Below are 18,213 nucleotides of genomic sequence, written 5' to 3' on the forward strand. Positions count from 1 at the left end.
TGAAGGGTCTGTGCAGAAGAAGGGGTGAGAAGGAACCTTCCCGTAAATTCCCTCGAGGGTGAGTTCAGCCTCTGCGGGTGTTTAACCCGTCTGCAGCCTCAGCCCTCTCCAGGACCCCAGCGTCCTTGGGCCACCCCCACACCTTTTGGTGTGTGCACTTGACCCTCCCTGTCCCTCCCACCTCCACCGCTTTCTCAGGACCAGCCTACGCCCTGCCTCCTCGAACCCCGCCCACTACGGCCCATCTGCCCTGCTTGGACTTGAGGCCCAGTGCTCGCTCCCCTCTCTGATTGTGTTTCCCAGTCATTCCCTGCGCTGGCTAGCCGTTCTGGACCTGGCACCGGCCAGGCACAGAGGGATGAGGGAAATTTGAGTCCAGATGGGAGGAAGGAGACAGGGAAGCAGCGGGAGACTTGCTGGGACCGCGGAGAGCTCTGGGAGGCTGGCCTGGGGCTCCGTGTTCTGTCTGCTCTTTTCTCCAAAATGTAGAACTTCCTCAACCCATATTTCTTCATGGACCACGTGCTCTGTCCACCGTGACGTGGGGACATGGTCCCTGCCCTCACAGAGCTTCCGCTCTCCTGGGACTGTGGACAGGCCGCTGCTCACTCCTGTGATGCAGTGCAGCAGGACAGGTGGGACGGAAGCCAGCGTAGCCCGAGTTCTCTGCTCCTCTTCCCTGTGTGTGAAGGAAAGAGTGATGGTGGAAGGGAAGGAAGGAGAAAGCACACAGCAAATATTATGCTCCCCTCTTGGAAGAACTTCCAGCAGTGCAAATATAATGCTTGTCACCCAGCCACATTTCCGTCCCCACAATGGGCCCTGGGTGACCTTGGCCTGTGCACAGAGGTGACCTTCAGGATATGGACACAGAGGCGCGGGGAGCACAGCTCTGGAAATTTACTCACATGGCTCTACATGAATTTTTCTTTTCAGAAGAGAGGTCTGGAGCTGAAAAGAGCCATTCAGAAGATCTGCCTGGGGTGCTGTTTCCTCAGAGGGTGGGGGTCTGGGTTGTCTGGGGAAGGAAGCCTGTGTGTACTTGGTGAGGCCCAGGAGGAGCGGGCGGGGGCAGCCCAGCTGGAGACAGTCAAACCTTTTATCAAGGTAGGCCCGGGGTGCCTGAGTCCGAGTCCAGGAGGGCGAGGCAGCTGCACTTAATGATCCAAAAATCCAAACAAATTAGAAGGTGAGGGGGAGATTTGGACTTGGAGGAGATTCCCTGGGATCCCTTGAGCAAAAGTGGCTTAAGTAATCTCAGCAGGTGCAGGGGGTGGGCCAGAGAGAGTGTCACTAAATAGTCGTGGAATAAGTGAACAAATTAACACAGGAATACTCTTCTGCCATGGGCACAAAAAGGGTAAAAATTTTGTTTGAAAACCCACAGCTGAGGCATGAAGGGAGAGAAAGTGATTATCAAACTGCAGACACAGGAGGAGGCAGTTTGGCTCTTAAAGGACCCTCTTGCCTCATGTTCTGTGCGGGGGACACAGCAGAGAAGTGCTGCAGAGCCAGCCTCCGGCCCCGGCCCCGGGAGCACAGCTCTCAGGTCCCGGTCCTGCGCTGGGAGGGGAGGAGGCGAGGTCAACAGTCCCGGGTTGAGGTCTCTGCAGGGGTGAGGGTGGGGTGAGGGGCTCCATCACCGCGGGGGCCGCTCTTGGGTTTTAAGTAAGTGCGTTTGTGTCTACAACCTCCTCTGCGCGCCTGCTTTACTTTTATTTACTCATTATTTGGACTCCCTCACTTCTGAACAGTTGGCAGGGGCTCAGGATGATGAGACAGGCCCCGAAGGCGCTCTGCACGTCACAGACTTCCCCATCTCACCCCATCCTTCTGTGGCTCCCCTCCCGCCTCTCTCCCATCTCCCCACACCCCCATCCTGAGCTGTCACCCTCTCCGGGACAAGACCACTAAATGTGGCCAATGTTTGGCGCATAACTCATCCTCAGTCGAGACGTCACCTCTTCTGGGCCTCAGTTTTCTCCCCTATAAACTCAGAATATAGGAACAGCAAACACTTAGGGACACTGTTCTAAATGCTTATGTATCTTCTCCCATTTCATTATTTAATTCTCACCTCTGTAAGGCAGTTGACTATTATGAAATCCATTTTATATGCAAAGAAACAGACACAGAAAGTTGTGTGCCGTGACTTAGCCAGAATTTGAACTCCATGTGCTGGCTCCAGTGTTTCCTAACTTTTGCGGGTATGAGTGGGAGGAAAACCTGACTCATGCCTAGAAAAATGCATGTATTTGCATACATGCAAAGTGTGCACCCAAGGTTTTAGGCTCCAGGTCACTGAAGCCCATCCAGGACCCCTAGTTTCCCTTTCTCATCTGATCCTAGCATCCTTCTGAGGATATGTGAGTATTAACCCCCTTCCACAGCTGAGAAAACATGGGCTCAGAGAAGGTAAGACATGTGCGCAAGTTCACACAGTCTGAAGTGGCAGTATCAGGATTCAAATCCAGTTGGGCCTCCTCAGTCTATCCAGAGGGTCCTTCCCCTCTGGTTTGGGCATCAACTGATGGCCCCGCGTGGCTGTGGGAGCCCTGAAGCCACTGCCCTGTGCCTTGTGGCTGGGGAAGTCCAGCTGAGGCGCCCCTTCACCGTGAGCCCCATCGGTAGGAGAGCACACCAGCCCAGCCCCAGCTTTACCAGCCCGGCAGGCCCAGCTGACCGGCCCCCGAGGTTCCCAGCCCTCCAGGCCAGCGCTCCCGGTGGGCCGGCACCCTGCCTGTGGGTCTGTGCGCCCCCTTCTAGCTTGGTGCTGGCAGAGAGAAGCCTGGGACAACATAGAGTGACCTTGTAGAGGGGACCATGCAGGAAGGGCGATCTCTGGGGCCTAGCTGGAGGGACAGGCCCAGCCAAGGGTGACTGAGAGGGCAGCCTAGAGCCCGAATCCGAGCAGGTGGAGTTGAAGCAGGGCCTCCCAGTGCCTGGAGGCAGGAAGGTGTATGGGAAGGTGAGGGGAAGGGTGTGGAACTTCCTGAGGAATCAGGCATGAATGCAGCCTCTGGCAGGACACACCTGTTACAGGGATCCAGGGTCCCCACTGGGGAGGCCCCGGAATCCCAGTGCCCACCTAAGTCCGAGATCAAGGGGCACGTCTGGCTTCAGGTCCTGGGCCACCTCCCCTGGGTGATTTCCTTTCCATCATGTTTTTTACCTGCCTCTCCCCACCCCACCCCAGGCTCCCAGAACCCTACTCCTCCCATGTCCCCACAAATTTCCTTTCGGTCATTTTAACACTAGGGCATTTAAACCCAAGGTTCCCTTTCCCATGGCTATTTGCATTCTAGGTCCCATCTCCTGAGGACTGTTCTGTTTCGGGAGTTGTCTTCATGTAGTGTGGGTGTTCAGAGGAAAGGGGCAGCAACTCCTGTAGGCAGCTCCGGTGGACTAAGCAGGAGCTGTTGGCTCGCCCAGGTGAGCTTTCAGGATAGGAAGCAGGGTCGATAATCCCTCAGTCTCATAGGCCTGTGCAGGTTGAGTGTCTTCCAAGACAGAAAGGCTGAAACTTACCTGGGTGTTGGGGGAGCCTGGATGCGGAAACAGCCAGTCTGTCGAGCCTGCGGTCAGGCCTTCAGTGGGCGGTTCAGGAACCTCTGGGCAGGGCCCTGTCTGCTGTCTGGACGTGGCCAGCAGCCACCTGCTGAGAGGAAAGGCCACAGGCAGCCAGCGTGGTCAAGGACCTGTAGTGACCCAGCTCTGACACTTGTCCCAGCCCATGTCTAAGGCACTGGACAGACTGAGACAGGTGTCAGGCTCCCACGATGAGGAAGGCAGATGAGAGGTGGTGAGTCAGAATGTGTTAGTATTTACATACGCCCCACCTCATTCTTTAGAATTTAAACCCTAACCACCACCACCACCACCCACCTCCAAAAAAAAGCATACAGTGAAGAAAAACAGTTCTAAAGATAATCCAGAAAGAAGAGGATGTCAAAACCTGGAGAGAAAGAGAAAGACATGGGTGCTGTGAAAAGGACGTCAGCTGCTGGAGGGGGCCCTCACTAGCGCTGATGCCTGACAGCCACTCTCCGAGCCCCCGGGGAGACCTGGTTCTGAGCAGCCCGGCTCCTGGAGACCTGCCAGGGTGAACCCACCACAGATCTGCCCCTCACTCAGTAAGCCGGCGTCTGGCAGGCCCCAGGCGTCCCTGGCTATGCGAGGTGCCAATAGGAAGGGTTCTGGGGTCAAATAAGTTTGGGAAACATTCGTATCATACTCCTCCCCCCTCGCTCCTGGGAACGTCACCACGAGTAATTATTGAAAGGGTCTGAGACATGTCCACACCTGACCTGGTTAGCTTTGCATTTTCCTTACTTGACCGCAGAACCCATTTCTCAAGGAATATCTGTTAACTCTAAGGAACTGTTTCTACAGAATGCACTTTGGGAGACACCGGAATAAGGGGCTTGATTGGCTGTTTGTTTTTATTGACTTTAGGCCAATTACTGTGGAAGACTTTTACCAAAAATAATCATTTTCATTTAGAAGAACTGATATTAAGCTACTTGTTTTTTTGCTGTAAGTACTGACATAACTAATTATCTCTTAAGGGCAATAAACTAGAATTTATAGTAATAAAACCACAATCTAGGCACATAGAAGGACACATATGCTCTTCTATATAATAAATCATCCAAAAAATAACTTCAGATTTTGAAGAATTACAAAAGAAGGTCAATATAATGTTCCCCCCTTTTTTCTTTTTTGTTTTTCCCCATTATTTTTTGTTGGCATACCACATACCGTTCCATACATTGCTTTGTTCACTTAACATGTCCTGGAGATCATTCTGTATCAACAGAGAGCATCTTTCTGTGGCTGCGCTGTAGAGGGACCGTAGATTGTTCCACCTGTGCTCTGTGGGTGGCCAATTACCTCGTCTCCAGTCTTTTCTGTTGCAACCAGTGCTGCAGTCAATAATCTTATTCATACATCATCTTCTTCTGTGAGTGTGTCTGCAGGGCAGGTTGCTGGATGTGGAATTGCTGGGGCACAGCGATATCCTCAAATTGCCTTTGTCGGGATTGCCCTGATCTCTGCCCCCGACACGATACGAGGGTGTACATTTCCCCTCAGTCTCTCCAGATGATCACACTTTTTGATCTTTGCAATGTGAAAGGTGAAAAACTGTCTCAGTATAGTTTTACTTTATGCTTCTTTTATGATGAGTGAGGGGAAGTGCCTTTTAATATGTTCAAGAGACATTAAATTTTCCTTTTCCCATTAACTCTGTCTTTGCCCATTTTTCTATTGAGCTTTCAATTTTTTTCTCTTTAAATACTAGAAAGGTTTATATATAACTTTTGGTCTGGGATCTGAATAACAGATATTTTTCTCTATTTTTTTTTAAATTTCATTTTGACTTTGCTTATTGTGATTTTTTTTACCATGTAGTGTTTTTTTTTACTCTGATGTAGTTAAATTTATCATTTTAAAATTTGATGGCTTTCGAGTACCAATTTGATAGCCTAGCTCCACTATAAGATTTTTATAGAATTCTCCAATCATGTCCTCTAGAATATTTATGGATTTATAGTAATACTATATATTATAATGTGAATACATAAAATATATAAATAATACAAATGGCTAGGTTTATATTTATGTATAATGTGTAAATAATATATTAGAACATACAGTTAAGATATACAATGCTATATTTATACATAAATATTATTTTATTTAGGTTTTTACCCCCTTGACAAGATGAGCTACAACTTGATTTTTTTCTAGATGTCTTCTCAGTTGTTTTCAATTCCATTTGTGAATAATTTATCTTTACTAAATTTCTGTGTTTGGAACTGTTTCTGGAATTTCTATTCTGTGCCATCTATGTAACTCTGTGTACTCCTGTGCAAGTTCTATACAATTTTAATTATTATAGCTCTGTGTGTGTTTTAATATCTGATAGAGCTAAATTCTCCTCCCTTTTAGATTTTTCTCTCTGGCTAGGCATCTTGTTTAATTTTTCCTTGTAAACTTTAGAATCAGCTGGGTTTCTGAATTTTTAGAAAACCCTCATGCTATTTTTGTTGGGATTGCATTAAATTTATAGACTGGCCAGAGAAGGTGGCAGTTTTATGATGGTAAATCTTTCTAGCCAAGCATATGAGCCACTTTTTAAATTGAGTAAATGACTGTGTATGCCTCTCCGGGCAGGAGTCAGTTTATAAGGGTGAACAGAAGGACAGAGCACACTAGTCAGTGAAGTCTCGAACTCTGTTGGGCATAAACATTGTGGTCGGAATCCTCTGTAATCAAGTGGGGAAGCGTAACCATCCTCCCAGAAGAGAGCCCTGATCTGGGAATTCTGGACCTGGGTTATGTCTAGATGCCATCTTGAAGGAGCACAGTCCTGCAGTCAAAGGGCACAGTTCCAGCCGAGCTCACAAAGAAGGAGCCAGGGAAGAAATACCCTAACCTCACTCTCCTCTCTTCCTCCTGTCCCTAGGGCTCCCCAGTGGCCAAACCCTACCAGAGGCCAGAGGCCCTGGGAGCCCACGATGTCACCCACTGAGGTCAGCTTGGGGGCAGAGAGCAGGATGGAGAAGGCTGTGGGCTGGGTGTGGGGTGGCAACCAGAAGGTACCAGCGCTCACCTCTAACTCACGCAGTCCAGCACTCAGGTCCCCGAGACAATTATTTCTGCTCTGAGATAAATGGAGCAAATAAAGAGTAGAAGGTTATCAACAGGTGACATGTCTAAGAAGGCTTTGCTCCTGGGCAGGAGGGCCAAAAGCATGTCACAACCAGAAAACCCACCAGCAGAGGAAGGCAGGAGTTTCATGATCCACTCTTCAGTGACAGTCCCCTGGAGGTCTGAGTGGCCATCCTACCCTCACCTCTGCCACCTCTGTGACTGGAGAGCAGAGCCAAACAAACAAATGAGCGCAAGGGAAAAAAATGTTTGAAAGTCCAGAGTCTCTTATAGTTACATAACTTAAAAACCTATAAAACCACATACCGGATCTTTCTTTTTCAAGCCCCATCCACATGGCAACATTCCAGGAGAGGCCTTGGTCGCTGGAGGGGACCCTCTAAAACCAGTTAGAACCACAAGCGGTCTGGAGCCTCAGAGGTGAATGGGTCGTCTGGCCTGGCCTGTACAGGCCGGCCTGGTGTTATCCAGTCCAGGGTGTGTCAGACCCAGTAGGTGCGCTGGGAGGAGACACCAGTGACTTCTCCAGCCAGGTCACCTCTGCCAGAGCAAGTCACCGTGGGATTATCCAGAAGAGACAGGTTTTCTTTTTCTTTTTTTTTAAAATCAATTATTTATTTTTTGTGGGGAGATTATTAGGTCTATTCATTTATTAGTTTTTTTTTTTTAATGGAGGTACTGAGGACCTAGTGCCCACTAAGCATGTGCTCTACCACTTGAGCTACACCCTCCCCCAGGAGACAGGTTTTCATAAATCATTTTAGGAAGGGTTGATTCTGACCTTGGAAGGGAGAACTGTAGACCTGAACCCTCAGCCTGGAAGGGTGGGACAGAAGCAGTCTACAACTGATGAGGGCGTAGAACAGGTTTCCACGTGGGGAGAAGACCCTCATGCAGGCACTGCCATCCAGGCGGAGCCAGCAGGAAGCTGGTGAGAGAACACGGTGCAGCCCAGATCCTGAAATGTAGTGGCGTCACCTCTCAAGGACATAAGTCCACAAGATAGTGTCCTGTGAACCAGGTGAATTAGAAATTGACACCAACTTGGAACGGAGGCTGTTCAGATTATACATTAAAAGCATGTGCTTTGCTCAGACCAACCTGATGGCCATTCATTAGCTGGGACCTTCAGGTGAGCTTCCCAACTCTTCAAGCCTCACTTCCCTCACCTGTGACAGAGGGTGGTACCTGTACCCACCTATCTCGAACTGTTTTGTGATGATGAAATGAGATCACTTCATGATACTGCTGACTGAAGGAAAACGCACAACCTAGAAGCTGAGAGTTATTCGGGGACTTTACTGAGACGATAGCCTGGGAGACAGCCTCTCAGGTAGCTCTGAGGAACTGTCCCCAAATGGTAAGGGAGGGGCAGGATCTGTAGGAGTTTTTGCTGAAAAACAAAAGTAAAAAAACATGTAGTTGAACATCAAAAGATTACTGCTCGTCAGAAAAAACAGACATCTCAAGCTAACGTAGTACCATTCTGTGTGTGGGAAGATGCAAGAGTCTGGGCTCATTGAAATTATTTCTTAGATATGTACCTTAGATATGGCCAGTATCCTGTTTTTCTCCACGCTGAATTCCCCTGAGGATGTGCTGTGGGATGGGGTGTACTGGGGGTGGGGTTGGGGTGCGGCACTGCAGTGGCTAATGGCTTGATGGTGGGCAACATTCATTGTTTACTGAAATAGCAAGCAACTTTGTTTTCTTGTCTGCAACACATGTAAAGCATTTTAGCACAGGGTGCCTGCACGTAGTATGTCTCCATCCTTGTAATCTACTGTAACTGTTATTTTCAGGTCTTGCTACTGAGAAAGCTTATATGAGCAAATATTAAATAAACTTTAAAAATGGGCTCTGTAAGGGAGCTCCTCAACTTAGTTAAAAATATTTCGCTGCTTGGGATGAGGGAGAGAATTAAGAAATCAGAAATATAAAATAGGATTCAAATGCTTCCACCTTATTAGAAATCAAGACGTTCTTCTAAATGGCTCTGTCTCCCTCAACTCCAGAATTTGGAGAACTGATGAAAAACTTTGAACCTTACTTTTTTTTTTTTTAATTACAGTAAAAGTACTGTGAAATACATCTAACTCTTGTTTCTTCTTGCCTGTGCTGTGATCTTAGTGCCGGGGTCACTGCTGTGCAGTGACAGGCCATCTGTCCTCCTGCTGCCTTAGGGAATTACATTGCATTGGATAGGTGACATGTTTTAATAATTCTGAGCCAAGGATATTAGGGTATTAAGATATAATACAGGATTTCAGGAAATTGCCAGCTTGTTGCCCCTTAGTTTTAAATGTGAATTGCAGTTGGATCTTCCTAGTGAGGTCTTTCCCTAGTTAAACGAATCAAATACTCTTAACCAAAGGGAATTTGTAGCAAAGCATGATTTTTAAACAAAACACAGGATTTGGATTCAGAGGCTTTGCATGCAAAACTTGCCAGCTGTCTAGAACACAGATTTCCAGAGCTTCAATTTCTTCATCCAAAAAAGGTGATAATAGTAAGGATAAGAACTCTTATCCTCATAAGAGTTCTGTAAGGATCAAATAAAGTGTGTACCGTGTTCTTTGTAAACTGCAAAGTCTTATACAAAATGTTAGCTACTTGTTTCTTTTATTCCTTCTGGTGGAAGGAGCACAGACTAGAAGTCAAGAGTCCAGATTCTGGTCTCTGATCTGCCCTTTCCGGGACTTTTGACCTCAAGCAAGTAACTTAATCTCTTAAAGGCACAGTTTTGTCATCTAGGAAAGATTCTAGGATTATGAATCCTTTCAGAGGAAACAAGTTAGATTCCAATCTAACTTGGAGGGGATGAAAAAAGCAATCAGTCCTCTCCAAAGGGCTGGGAGAGATGAGACATTGCTCCTCCCAGGGTGACCGGGATAAATGCCTCTGGGATTCAAAGGAAGAAAACAGGGAGCCCTGAAGCTCAACCACTGATTTCTGGGATGTGGCAAGAGAGGTCTGATGGTGAGCCATAATCTGAGACAGCTGTGCAGCCAGCACTGACCTAGATGTCTAACCCACAAAAAAAAGAAAAAAAGGAAGAAAATGGCACCAGTCCATCATACATTCAGTCATTGTCCCATGAATAGCAGCACAGTCAGCTGTGACATCCAACACTACAACAGCGACTAGCCAGCCCCGCAGACACACTTGTGTGATGCCTACACACGCGCGCAATGTAAAGGCATCAACTCTTGGTACCAAAAGAAACAGAACTGGGAGGGTGGTAAGATGGCCACTCTGGAGTCAGGTGGACCGGGCAGCTCTTCTGAGGTTGCTCAGGGATTTGATGGAAGAGCCACGGAAACCGTGGGAGTAACTGGTTTCAGGACTAATGTCGCTGAAATTCCTACACTAGGGCCCGTATTATCCCATATTTCTGCCTCTATGTGTTGATAGACCAAAATCATTTTCCAAGATCCCCAGAAAATCTCAAATAAGCTCAAGAAAAATAAGAATCAGAGACATCTCCAGGTTCTCAAAGAAGGTCTCAAGTCAGAAGATGTGAAGTTGGAGGAAGAGGAATAGATTGAAAAGGAGGATCTTGTGACTCCAGGAGCAGTTGACACTTGGTGAAATCACCCTCCAGGATGGACAGTAGGATAAGGTGGAAGTGAGAGAGCAGTGGGTGGTCAGAGAAGGGCTGAAGGTCATCTGTTTTCATGACTGTCTGGTTCCTACCAGGCAGCATGTGGAATCCAGCCAGGAAAGCTCCTCTGCATAGACTCCCATCTCGACCAGTCAGGGGCTCCTTGGCTCCTTCCCCACGGCCAGAGCTAAAAACTCTCCCCACTAAGTTTCTCTGCAAGCTCCTATTCTCAACATGTCCAAGAGTCTCTGGTTTATATAAAGACCTACTTGACCCGAAAAGGTTGTCTCTGAGATCTGACAAACAGAAACACCACACCTTTTAAACTCTTCTTTGTAGTGTTTTACTGTTGGCCATGTGCATTTAACTTCCTAAGCCTTATTATCCTCAGCTTCAGCATGGAGATGGTAAGAGCACCATCCTCACAAAGCTGTTGTGAGAAATAAGTGAGATAATGAACTTATAGCTCTTAGAACAAAGAGCTCTTAGCTGGCACAGAGAGCCTCATAAACCTTCCAATGGCTATTGGCTATTGCCCAAGTTCCCCTAGCAGTCAAGTGGCAGGAAATTGTAGCCTGCCTAATGGGTAAGGAAATAGGGAAGTGATCAGTTCATGTAACTGCAAAGTCCAAGGCAGTTGTGGCTTCAGGTACAGCTTGATCCAGGGACTCCAGCAATGATACCAGGACCTAGTTTCTTTCTCTCCAGCTCTCAGCCCCTCTTCCTCTTGAGTTGCCTCCACTTTTAGACAGGTTGCCTCTCCCACAGCAGCAAGATGGTTTTACCAGCAGCAGACTGTACATCATCATAGAGTCCATGCAGTATGGTAGGGCTTCCACTCTCCCCAAAGCTCCAAGAAAGGTGTCCTCACACTTCCCTGGCTATGGCTGGTTCCAGCAAGTTCTCCAAGCCAATCACTGATGCCAGGGAACATGCTGTCTAGATTGCTGCAGGGCCCACCTCTGGGACTGGGGGCAGGGTCCACACCACCCAAACCCCACAGCCTGAGAAGGCTGGGAAGCTGGCTGCTCACAAGGGTCCTTGGTGGTGCCAGGAGGAAAGAGATGGCCACTGAGTGGAAAATGACGGTGAACCCACAGCCCCCACCTAACTAAAGGAGCAAGGGGATTTAACTTCCTTTGGCTACTGACTGGCAGATTAGGGAGGGATGTGTCTCCACTTAGCACGGGGTTGTGGTGAGCGCACAGAAGCCTCAAAGAGCCATTTACAGACTGTTATTTCTAAGTGTTAACAGGACGGTCTAGTTCAAGAGCTGTCAGGACATTAATTTTAGTCTGCAGAATTCAAAGATCGCAGTGAACTTCAATAGCATTTTTAATAGACCTGCCAATGAATAAAAATAAACCGAACCATGGAAGTCAAACTCATCTAAGGCTATTTACTATTATTGTCACGGGAAATTGTGGGAAACTACATTCCCTAAGAATGGAGTAAACTTCCTCACCCTCATCCTAGGCTCCCCATCAGTCGGGCCTTTCCTGTTGTGGCAAATGTGACCACGCCCATCTCGCTTCTGACCACGTGAAGTGGGTGTGCGCTTTACCGGACAGTTTCCCACGGGTCACAGAGGAGGGCTCCGAGGCTCAGGGAAGGCCAGGCTGCCTAACCAGCGCCCATCTGACTGCCCCCGTCCTTGTCCCTGCCTGCAAGGGGCCCACACCCCCCCCCACCGAGGTGTTGGTAGACTTCAAACACCCAGAGGCAGGGATAAGATGTGTAACATCCTCCCGGCACTGGGACCCCTCAGATGAGAGCTCCTTGGCGCTGTGTCCACAGGTGACTGCTGGCTGCTGGCGGCCATCGCCTCCCTCACCTTGAATGAGGAAATCCTGGCTCGAGTCGTCCCCCTGGACCAGAGCTTCCAAGAGAACTATGCGGGGATCTTCCACTTCCAGGTAACTTAGAGGTTGGCTCAAGCTTCTTCTCAGCAGGCCCTGGGGGCTAGGAACAATGCTCTTCTACCAAGGACATTGGGAGACACGGAGCTGCCTGGCCCGCTGCTGATGTGGGGCCCTGTCAGGACAGCAGTGGGGAGGATGGAGGCAGAGCACTACTCAGGAAGTAATTCCCAAGTTTAAAAAATAGTTTATTATTTGGAGTCTGAGAAAAAATGTTAAGGTACTTTCACTCTTCTCCTTTTATGCTGGTAAATGAGAAGCAGTATTTTAAAAAGCATAAGGTGCGGGAGTGCTGGAGAGGTAGGCATGGCCTCTGTGCTGGTTTCTGAGAGAGGATATACCTGCAGGAGGGGGTGGGAGGGAGGACCCTCCTCCAGGATGGGCTTGTGGAACCCATGCCAAGGGGCGTGGGCAGGAAGGAGCCAGATGCAGCCGAGGCTCGGGTCCCCATGCTGCCCCCGGCTCCTCCTCCAGGCCCCCCTTTCCCGCCCTTGCCCCGCAGTTCTGGCAGTACGGTGAGTGGGTGGAGGTGGTGGTGGACGATAGGCTGCCCACCAAGGACGGGGAGCTGCTGTTCGTGCACTCGGCCGAGGGGAGTGAGTTCTGGAGCGCGCTGCTGGAGAAGGCCTACGCCAAGTAAGTGCCCGCACCCTTCCCTTGGGCAGCCGGCCCCCAGACGGCCTGGATTCTGGGAAAAAAACAGGAACTGTTCAAGGACTACTTTGAGTAGAAGTCCTATTCTATAAAAGGACTACTTTGGCCAAAATTGGGCTCTAAATTCAAGGAGATACTGCATGCAGGGTGCCTGGCCCCATTAGGCCCTGATAAATGACAGCTCTTGCCATTTTTAATCAAACACACAGGAACAAGCCACGGTACTGATCGTGCTGGCCTTGAGAAGGACTCTACTTCCTTGGCAGGTCCTTAGCAGATAATGTTACATTCTTGTCAGCTAAATACAGCAAAGAGCTTTTGCCAATGGGCAAAACTGTCCATTGCAGAGATGTGAAAATTATGGAAATTTGCCCAGAATATGTGGTGTCGCTGCTTAGAAATGGTGTCCTCTAGCCCTCCCAGCTGCGCCCCCCCGCCCAGGCTGCCCAGAGTCGAGCTTGTCCTGCACTCAGCACTGCCCATTCTCAGCAGGACACCCATAGCAGCCCCGATGCAGAAGGGCCTTGTCCTGGCCGTGCTGCCTGCGTGTCCTCTGGGAAAAAGAAAGCTCAGGCACCAGGAGGATGTCTGGTCCTGCCAGCCCCTGCCAGAGAGGAGGGCCGGGATTCACACACCCAGCTGTGAGACTCTGGGGCCTGAGAGCTGCTTCTAAGTCTCACACTTAAATAGTAGTGTGAGGAGCGACCAGCCCCTCCTAACACAGTGCCTGCAGCAGGGAAGCTGCTCACATTACTGAACTGTTGTCTTCTTTTAAGCTATAAATGCCAAACAGCCAATTAGCAGACCTCCCCTTTCCTGTTGGGATGTAGAAAGAATCAATATGGGAGGATGTACCAGACAAATCGCCCAGGTCCTTCCAACTCTCAGGTTCTGTGAGATTTTCCAAAACCTTCGCAAAGTACCGGGGCAGTGGTAACTGTGGGGACAGTCCTTTGCCCTCATGGGCTCCCTGAGTTGGAGACAAACCAAGAAACTAAGCAGAGGGTCCCTGGAGCATCCAATGAAGGAGGCATGGGGCGGGGGGCGGGGAGACACTTTCAGAAGCAGAAGTGTCCGCACCGGCTGGGGTGGCAGCTGCATCTTCCCCTTCCTGTAGGATCAATGGGTGTTACGAAGCACTCTCGGGGGGTGCCACCACCGAGGGCTTCGAGGACTTCACCGGAGGCATCGCTGAGTGGTATGAGTTAAGGAAGGCCCCACCCAACCTGTTCAGGATCATCCAGAAGGCTCTGCAGAAGGGCTCTCTCCTTGGCTGCTCCATCGATGTAAGTCCAGGCCTCCCTGACCCCAACCCCCATCTGTTCCAGCGAAAGTGAGCCTCCACCAGTGCCCAAGAACCCACCGCCCTTGTTTCCCACACCATTAGTCCATCCTTTGCCCACAGTGCTGTGCATCACCTGGAACCCAGGGGTGGCTGGGCAGCAGCCAGGCTATCTGGGGTGGAGGTGGAGGGTGACGGTGACTCCATCCCTTCCCTCTCCAGCCCACTTACAACCCTCAGCCTCCTGTAAATCCCCACTCCAGACCCCAGGGTCCCTGAGGGCCCCCGCCCCAGACATCTTCTGTCACATCGGCAGGGCCTGTGCCTGGAGCCCAACAGCCTTCCCCTTCACTGCTGCAGGGTTGATGGGCCCGTAGGAAGACTTCAGAAGGCCAGGGACAGAACCATCCCCTCATACTAGCCTTGCAGGCAAACCTCACCAGAGGAAGGGAGGTGGGCCCGATGTCCTGTCCCTGAGGAGCCTCCAGGCAAAGGCTGGGCCCAATGTCTGAGCCCCGTCCTATCCAGGAACTGGTCCCCATGGGGACAGAGTTACTAAGTCTGGCTCCTGGACCCTAAGTCTCTGTCTGACTCCAGGCAGGGATTCTCAGATATTCTCTGCAGACCGTGTTGAGGCAAAGACCCTTTCTACACATTTACTGAGACAAAAATAACAACCTCCATCAGATTAGATGGGGAAAGGAATGACTGGGGAAGTTCTAACAAAGCAGAGGCACACTCTGAAGTCAGGCAGCAACTAAGCACTGTCCTAGCGTAAACCCTGCAGCTGGGCTGGGCCAGCTTCAGGGAGCTCAGCGCCCTGGGCCACTGGACGCCGTCCAGGTGTGTCCTGAGCTGCCTGGGTGCCCAGCAGCCCCCTCTCCGTGGTGTGCCCTTTCCTGCAGAAGTTTGTGTCTGCGCGGTGCACACGTGAGCCCAGCGCTGCTCTCCTGAAGGGCTGCCTTCAGCGTTTTGTCTGATTGTAAATGGACAGTGAGCACCTGAAAGCAGCTATGGGAGGTCCTCCGGTTGCCAGCAGGAACGCCGTCCGCCCTCCTGACCCAGGCCAGGGCCCCGTTGTAGGACCCGAGAGAGCGCGGGAGGGAGGAGGCAGGATGCGTGCCCCGCTGATTCTTCCTGCCCTTCCAGATCACCAGCGCTGCGGACTCGGAGGCCGTCACGTTCCAGAAGCTGGTGAAGGGGCACGCGTACTCGGTCACCGGAGCCGAGGAGGTAACGCCCGGCAGGCATCTTCGGGGGTCTTTCTTTCCTGCACACGGTGGCCCGGGGAGCACATTTTTGCCTGGCTGCCTAGGGTGGGGCCCCCATGTTCCCCAGCAGGCCCCGCATTCCTGAAGTTCATTGCCAGCGACTGGCCGGCACTCCCCGAGCCGCCGCCGCACACTGCCCTCTGCTGGCCGCCGGCTCGGCCCCAGGCGCTCTGTTCCACTCGGCTGTAGAATTGCCTCACTCTTCAGGACCAGCTGGAAACAGCGGAACAACACTCTGCATCTGTGTAGTGCTTTATCCTTTCATATTTGAGCTCACAAAAGCATTATAGTGCACCAATTAGTGTTCAAATCTAAATGTTCCTCTTGTCAGCTGTGCAGCCTGGGCAGTTATTTAACCTCTCTGCCCCCTAGTTTCCTCAAATTCAAATTAGAAACAATAAGAATATCCATTGTAAGGTTGTTATGGTGATTCAAACAAGTTAATATATGAAAAGCGCTCAGACTGCACCTGACACGCTGTTCAGGCAGGCGGGTCCTTGGCGCTGCTGTTACTGTTACTACTATGAATATTATTAAGCAGCTACTTTCACTGTTACTTACAAAACCCAGACGAGACCCCAGGTCTTCTGACATGTCCAGTGTTCTTTTTTTTTTTAACCTTGAATCTTTGTTTTATTCAACACCCCCCATACATCTTTTTATTTTGAAAAATTTCAAGTCTACAGAAAAGTTGAAAGAATAGTATAGTAAACGTCCAACTACTATTTCCCTAGATTCAGCAGTGGTTAAGATTTTCCACGTCTGTTTTGTCTTTTTTCCTGAGCAATTTAAAGTAAATTGCAAATGTCATGATACTTCACTCCTAAATACTTCAGCATTTGTCTCCTACCCATAAGGACACTCTCTTACTTAATCCCAGTACTGTCTTCGTGCTGAAGAAATAAACAGTTCAATAATGTGATCTAATATGTAGTCCACATTAACATTTTCCTGGTTGCTCCAAAATGTCCTTTATATCACTCCCTCCTCTCCCCAATCCAGGATTCAGTTGAGACTCATGCACTGTATTTGCTTATTGTTACCAGTGTTTATCTTCATAACAAAAGCACATCCTGTTATAGTCAGTTAACCTGAGGTTCGGAGGCAAAGACCCAATGCAGAGTCTGGAACAAGTGCATTTGTGCCTCAGGCTTAGGACAGAGGTTAAAGAGCCCCGGTCTTCCGAGGCCCAGATCCTGGGAGCTGCCAAAGCTGAGCAGCTTTGAGAGTCTGGGGTCAAGTGCTTCTCCCTTTGGTGATCCCTCTTATAACATGGATTTGACGCCCTCCACCCCTGGCTTATGGAGAAGGGGGCTTTGCACCAGAGAACCTTCAGGCCTGGCTTGAACTCAGCATCTCCCTCCTCTCCTTCACCCACCCCTTGTTCAGGTTGAAAGTAGAGGCAGCCTGCAGAAGCTGATCCGCATCCGGAACCCCTGGGGAGAGGTCGAGTGGACCGGGCAGTGGAACGACAAGTGAGGAGGGTGGGGCTGGCGCCTGGGCTGGGGCGCTCTGCCTGGGAGGCTCCGGGGAAGTGAGGAGAGAGGGCATGGAGGCTGCGCTGAGGAGTAAACCTGAGAGCATAGGCCGCCCCAAGTGGGAGCAGGTGGCCCCGCTACAGACTTAACCAGTGCGCTACAGCCATCTGGGTGCCATTCCCAGACCCGGGGCTCCTGAGATGCTCTTCCTTTCATCGCCCCATGGTTCACCCCTTCCCTAGCTCAGAGTCCATCTGCTATTGGACCTCAGGGGAACAATACACCCTTCCTCCCCCGGACACTCCTTCTGTTCCAAGGGTGTAAACTTTGTGCCTGAGACCGGACAGAAGTCCCTCTGTTGATGTCCAGGGCTTCTGAGTGGGGCTTCCCAGGGCTTCTCTCATTGTCTTCCTCTGCTCCTCTCCTCCATCCTCCTGCACAGCCTGGCACCCACATCCTTCCACCCTCTCTGTGGCCAACTCCCAGGCAGCCTCTGCCATGACAGAGAGAGCCGCCAGGGCCTCCAGGTCAGCTGCAGAGACCAAGAGGAGTGGGTCCCCAGCAGATCTCAATCAGCTCGTAAAAGAGCTACCAGGCCTATCTCAGTCCAGGCCACTGGTGCTGCCCCATGTCTCTCTGATGAGCTGTGTTCATTCCTGGCTCTTCCTGGCCACTGTCTTCCAGGATAACGTATCCTCTCACCTTGCTCCCTGCATCTCTTAGGCACATGTGCATTGCTTCCCTCCCTGACTGGGGTCTGCGCCCTCCAGTGAGGGAGCGTGTCCTCAGTCCTGGTTTTGGGGGCATCTTGGGGAGAAGTCCTCCCCCTACACTAGTTTCTAATGCCTCTCCCATTGCTTGGTTTTCCAGCTGCCCAAACTGGAACACTATCGACCCGGAGGTGAGGGAAACGCTGACCAGATGTCACGAAGACGGGGAGTTCTGGTAAGGTTGTTGGAGGCTTCAAGGAAAGAGGTGTCTCCCCAGTGATCTTTACTAGAAAATTAGTGAGATTATCATGTTGAGGGCGCAGGGGCGTGGGATCCTGGTTTTGCTGTTGCCTTAAATTCACTGTAAGACCCTGAACAGAAAAAGTTCTTGAACCCCTTCGATTTGTCTATCTCAACAATGGGGTTTCAAAGCCAAGCAGCTTCACAGAGAAGGCTAAGAGGAACCTAGCAGTCATGTTCAGATCCCAGAAGAAAACAAGGGAAAGAAGGGCCTTCCTCTCAACCCGTTCCTAGAGTCATCCCAACGCCTCAAGAACCCAGTCCGTTAGAGAGCAGTGACGGGCCTAGGCGGGTGCATCTGTGCCGCTCTGGGAGCCCCT

At 50.3% G+C, this 18,213-nt stretch overlaps 1 protein-coding gene and 1 long non-coding RNA gene across 2 annotated transcripts in view; one reads left to right on the forward strand and one right to left on the reverse strand.

Moving 5' to 3' along the window:
* Window positions 1-18,213, forward strand: part of CAPN2 (calpain 2) — a 48,968-nt gene that overhangs the window by 13,280 nt on the left and 17,475 nt on the right. Inside the window, exons 3-8 of the mRNA XM_010973974.2 lie at window positions 12,077-12,195; window positions 12,701-12,834; window positions 13,970-14,138; window positions 15,284-15,367; window positions 16,795-16,880; window positions 17,754-17,828. Coding sequence (XP_010972276.2) covers window positions 12,077-12,195; window positions 12,701-12,834; window positions 13,970-14,138; window positions 15,284-15,367; window positions 16,795-16,880; window positions 17,754-17,828 — 667 coding nt within the window. The remainder of the gene's footprint in view (window positions 1-12,076; window positions 12,196-12,700; window positions 12,835-13,969; window positions 14,139-15,283; window positions 15,368-16,794; window positions 16,881-17,753; window positions 17,829-18,213) is intronic.
* LOC141574756 (uncharacterized) lies at window positions 4,970-6,864 on the reverse strand. Its single transcript, XR_012501812.1, has 3 exons — window positions 6,780-6,864; window positions 6,617-6,667; window positions 4,970-5,121 (listed from the first exon to the last, which is right to left on the reverse strand). It is a non-coding gene; the product is annotated as an uncharacterized LOC141574756 (long non-coding RNA).

This window comes from Camelus bactrianus, chromosome 23, assembly GCF_048773025.1.
Source record: "Camelus bactrianus isolate YW-2024 breed Bactrian camel chromosome 23, ASM4877302v1, whole genome shotgun sequence".
Taxonomy (NCBI): Eukaryota; Metazoa; Chordata; class Mammalia; order Artiodactyla; family Camelidae; genus Camelus; species Camelus bactrianus.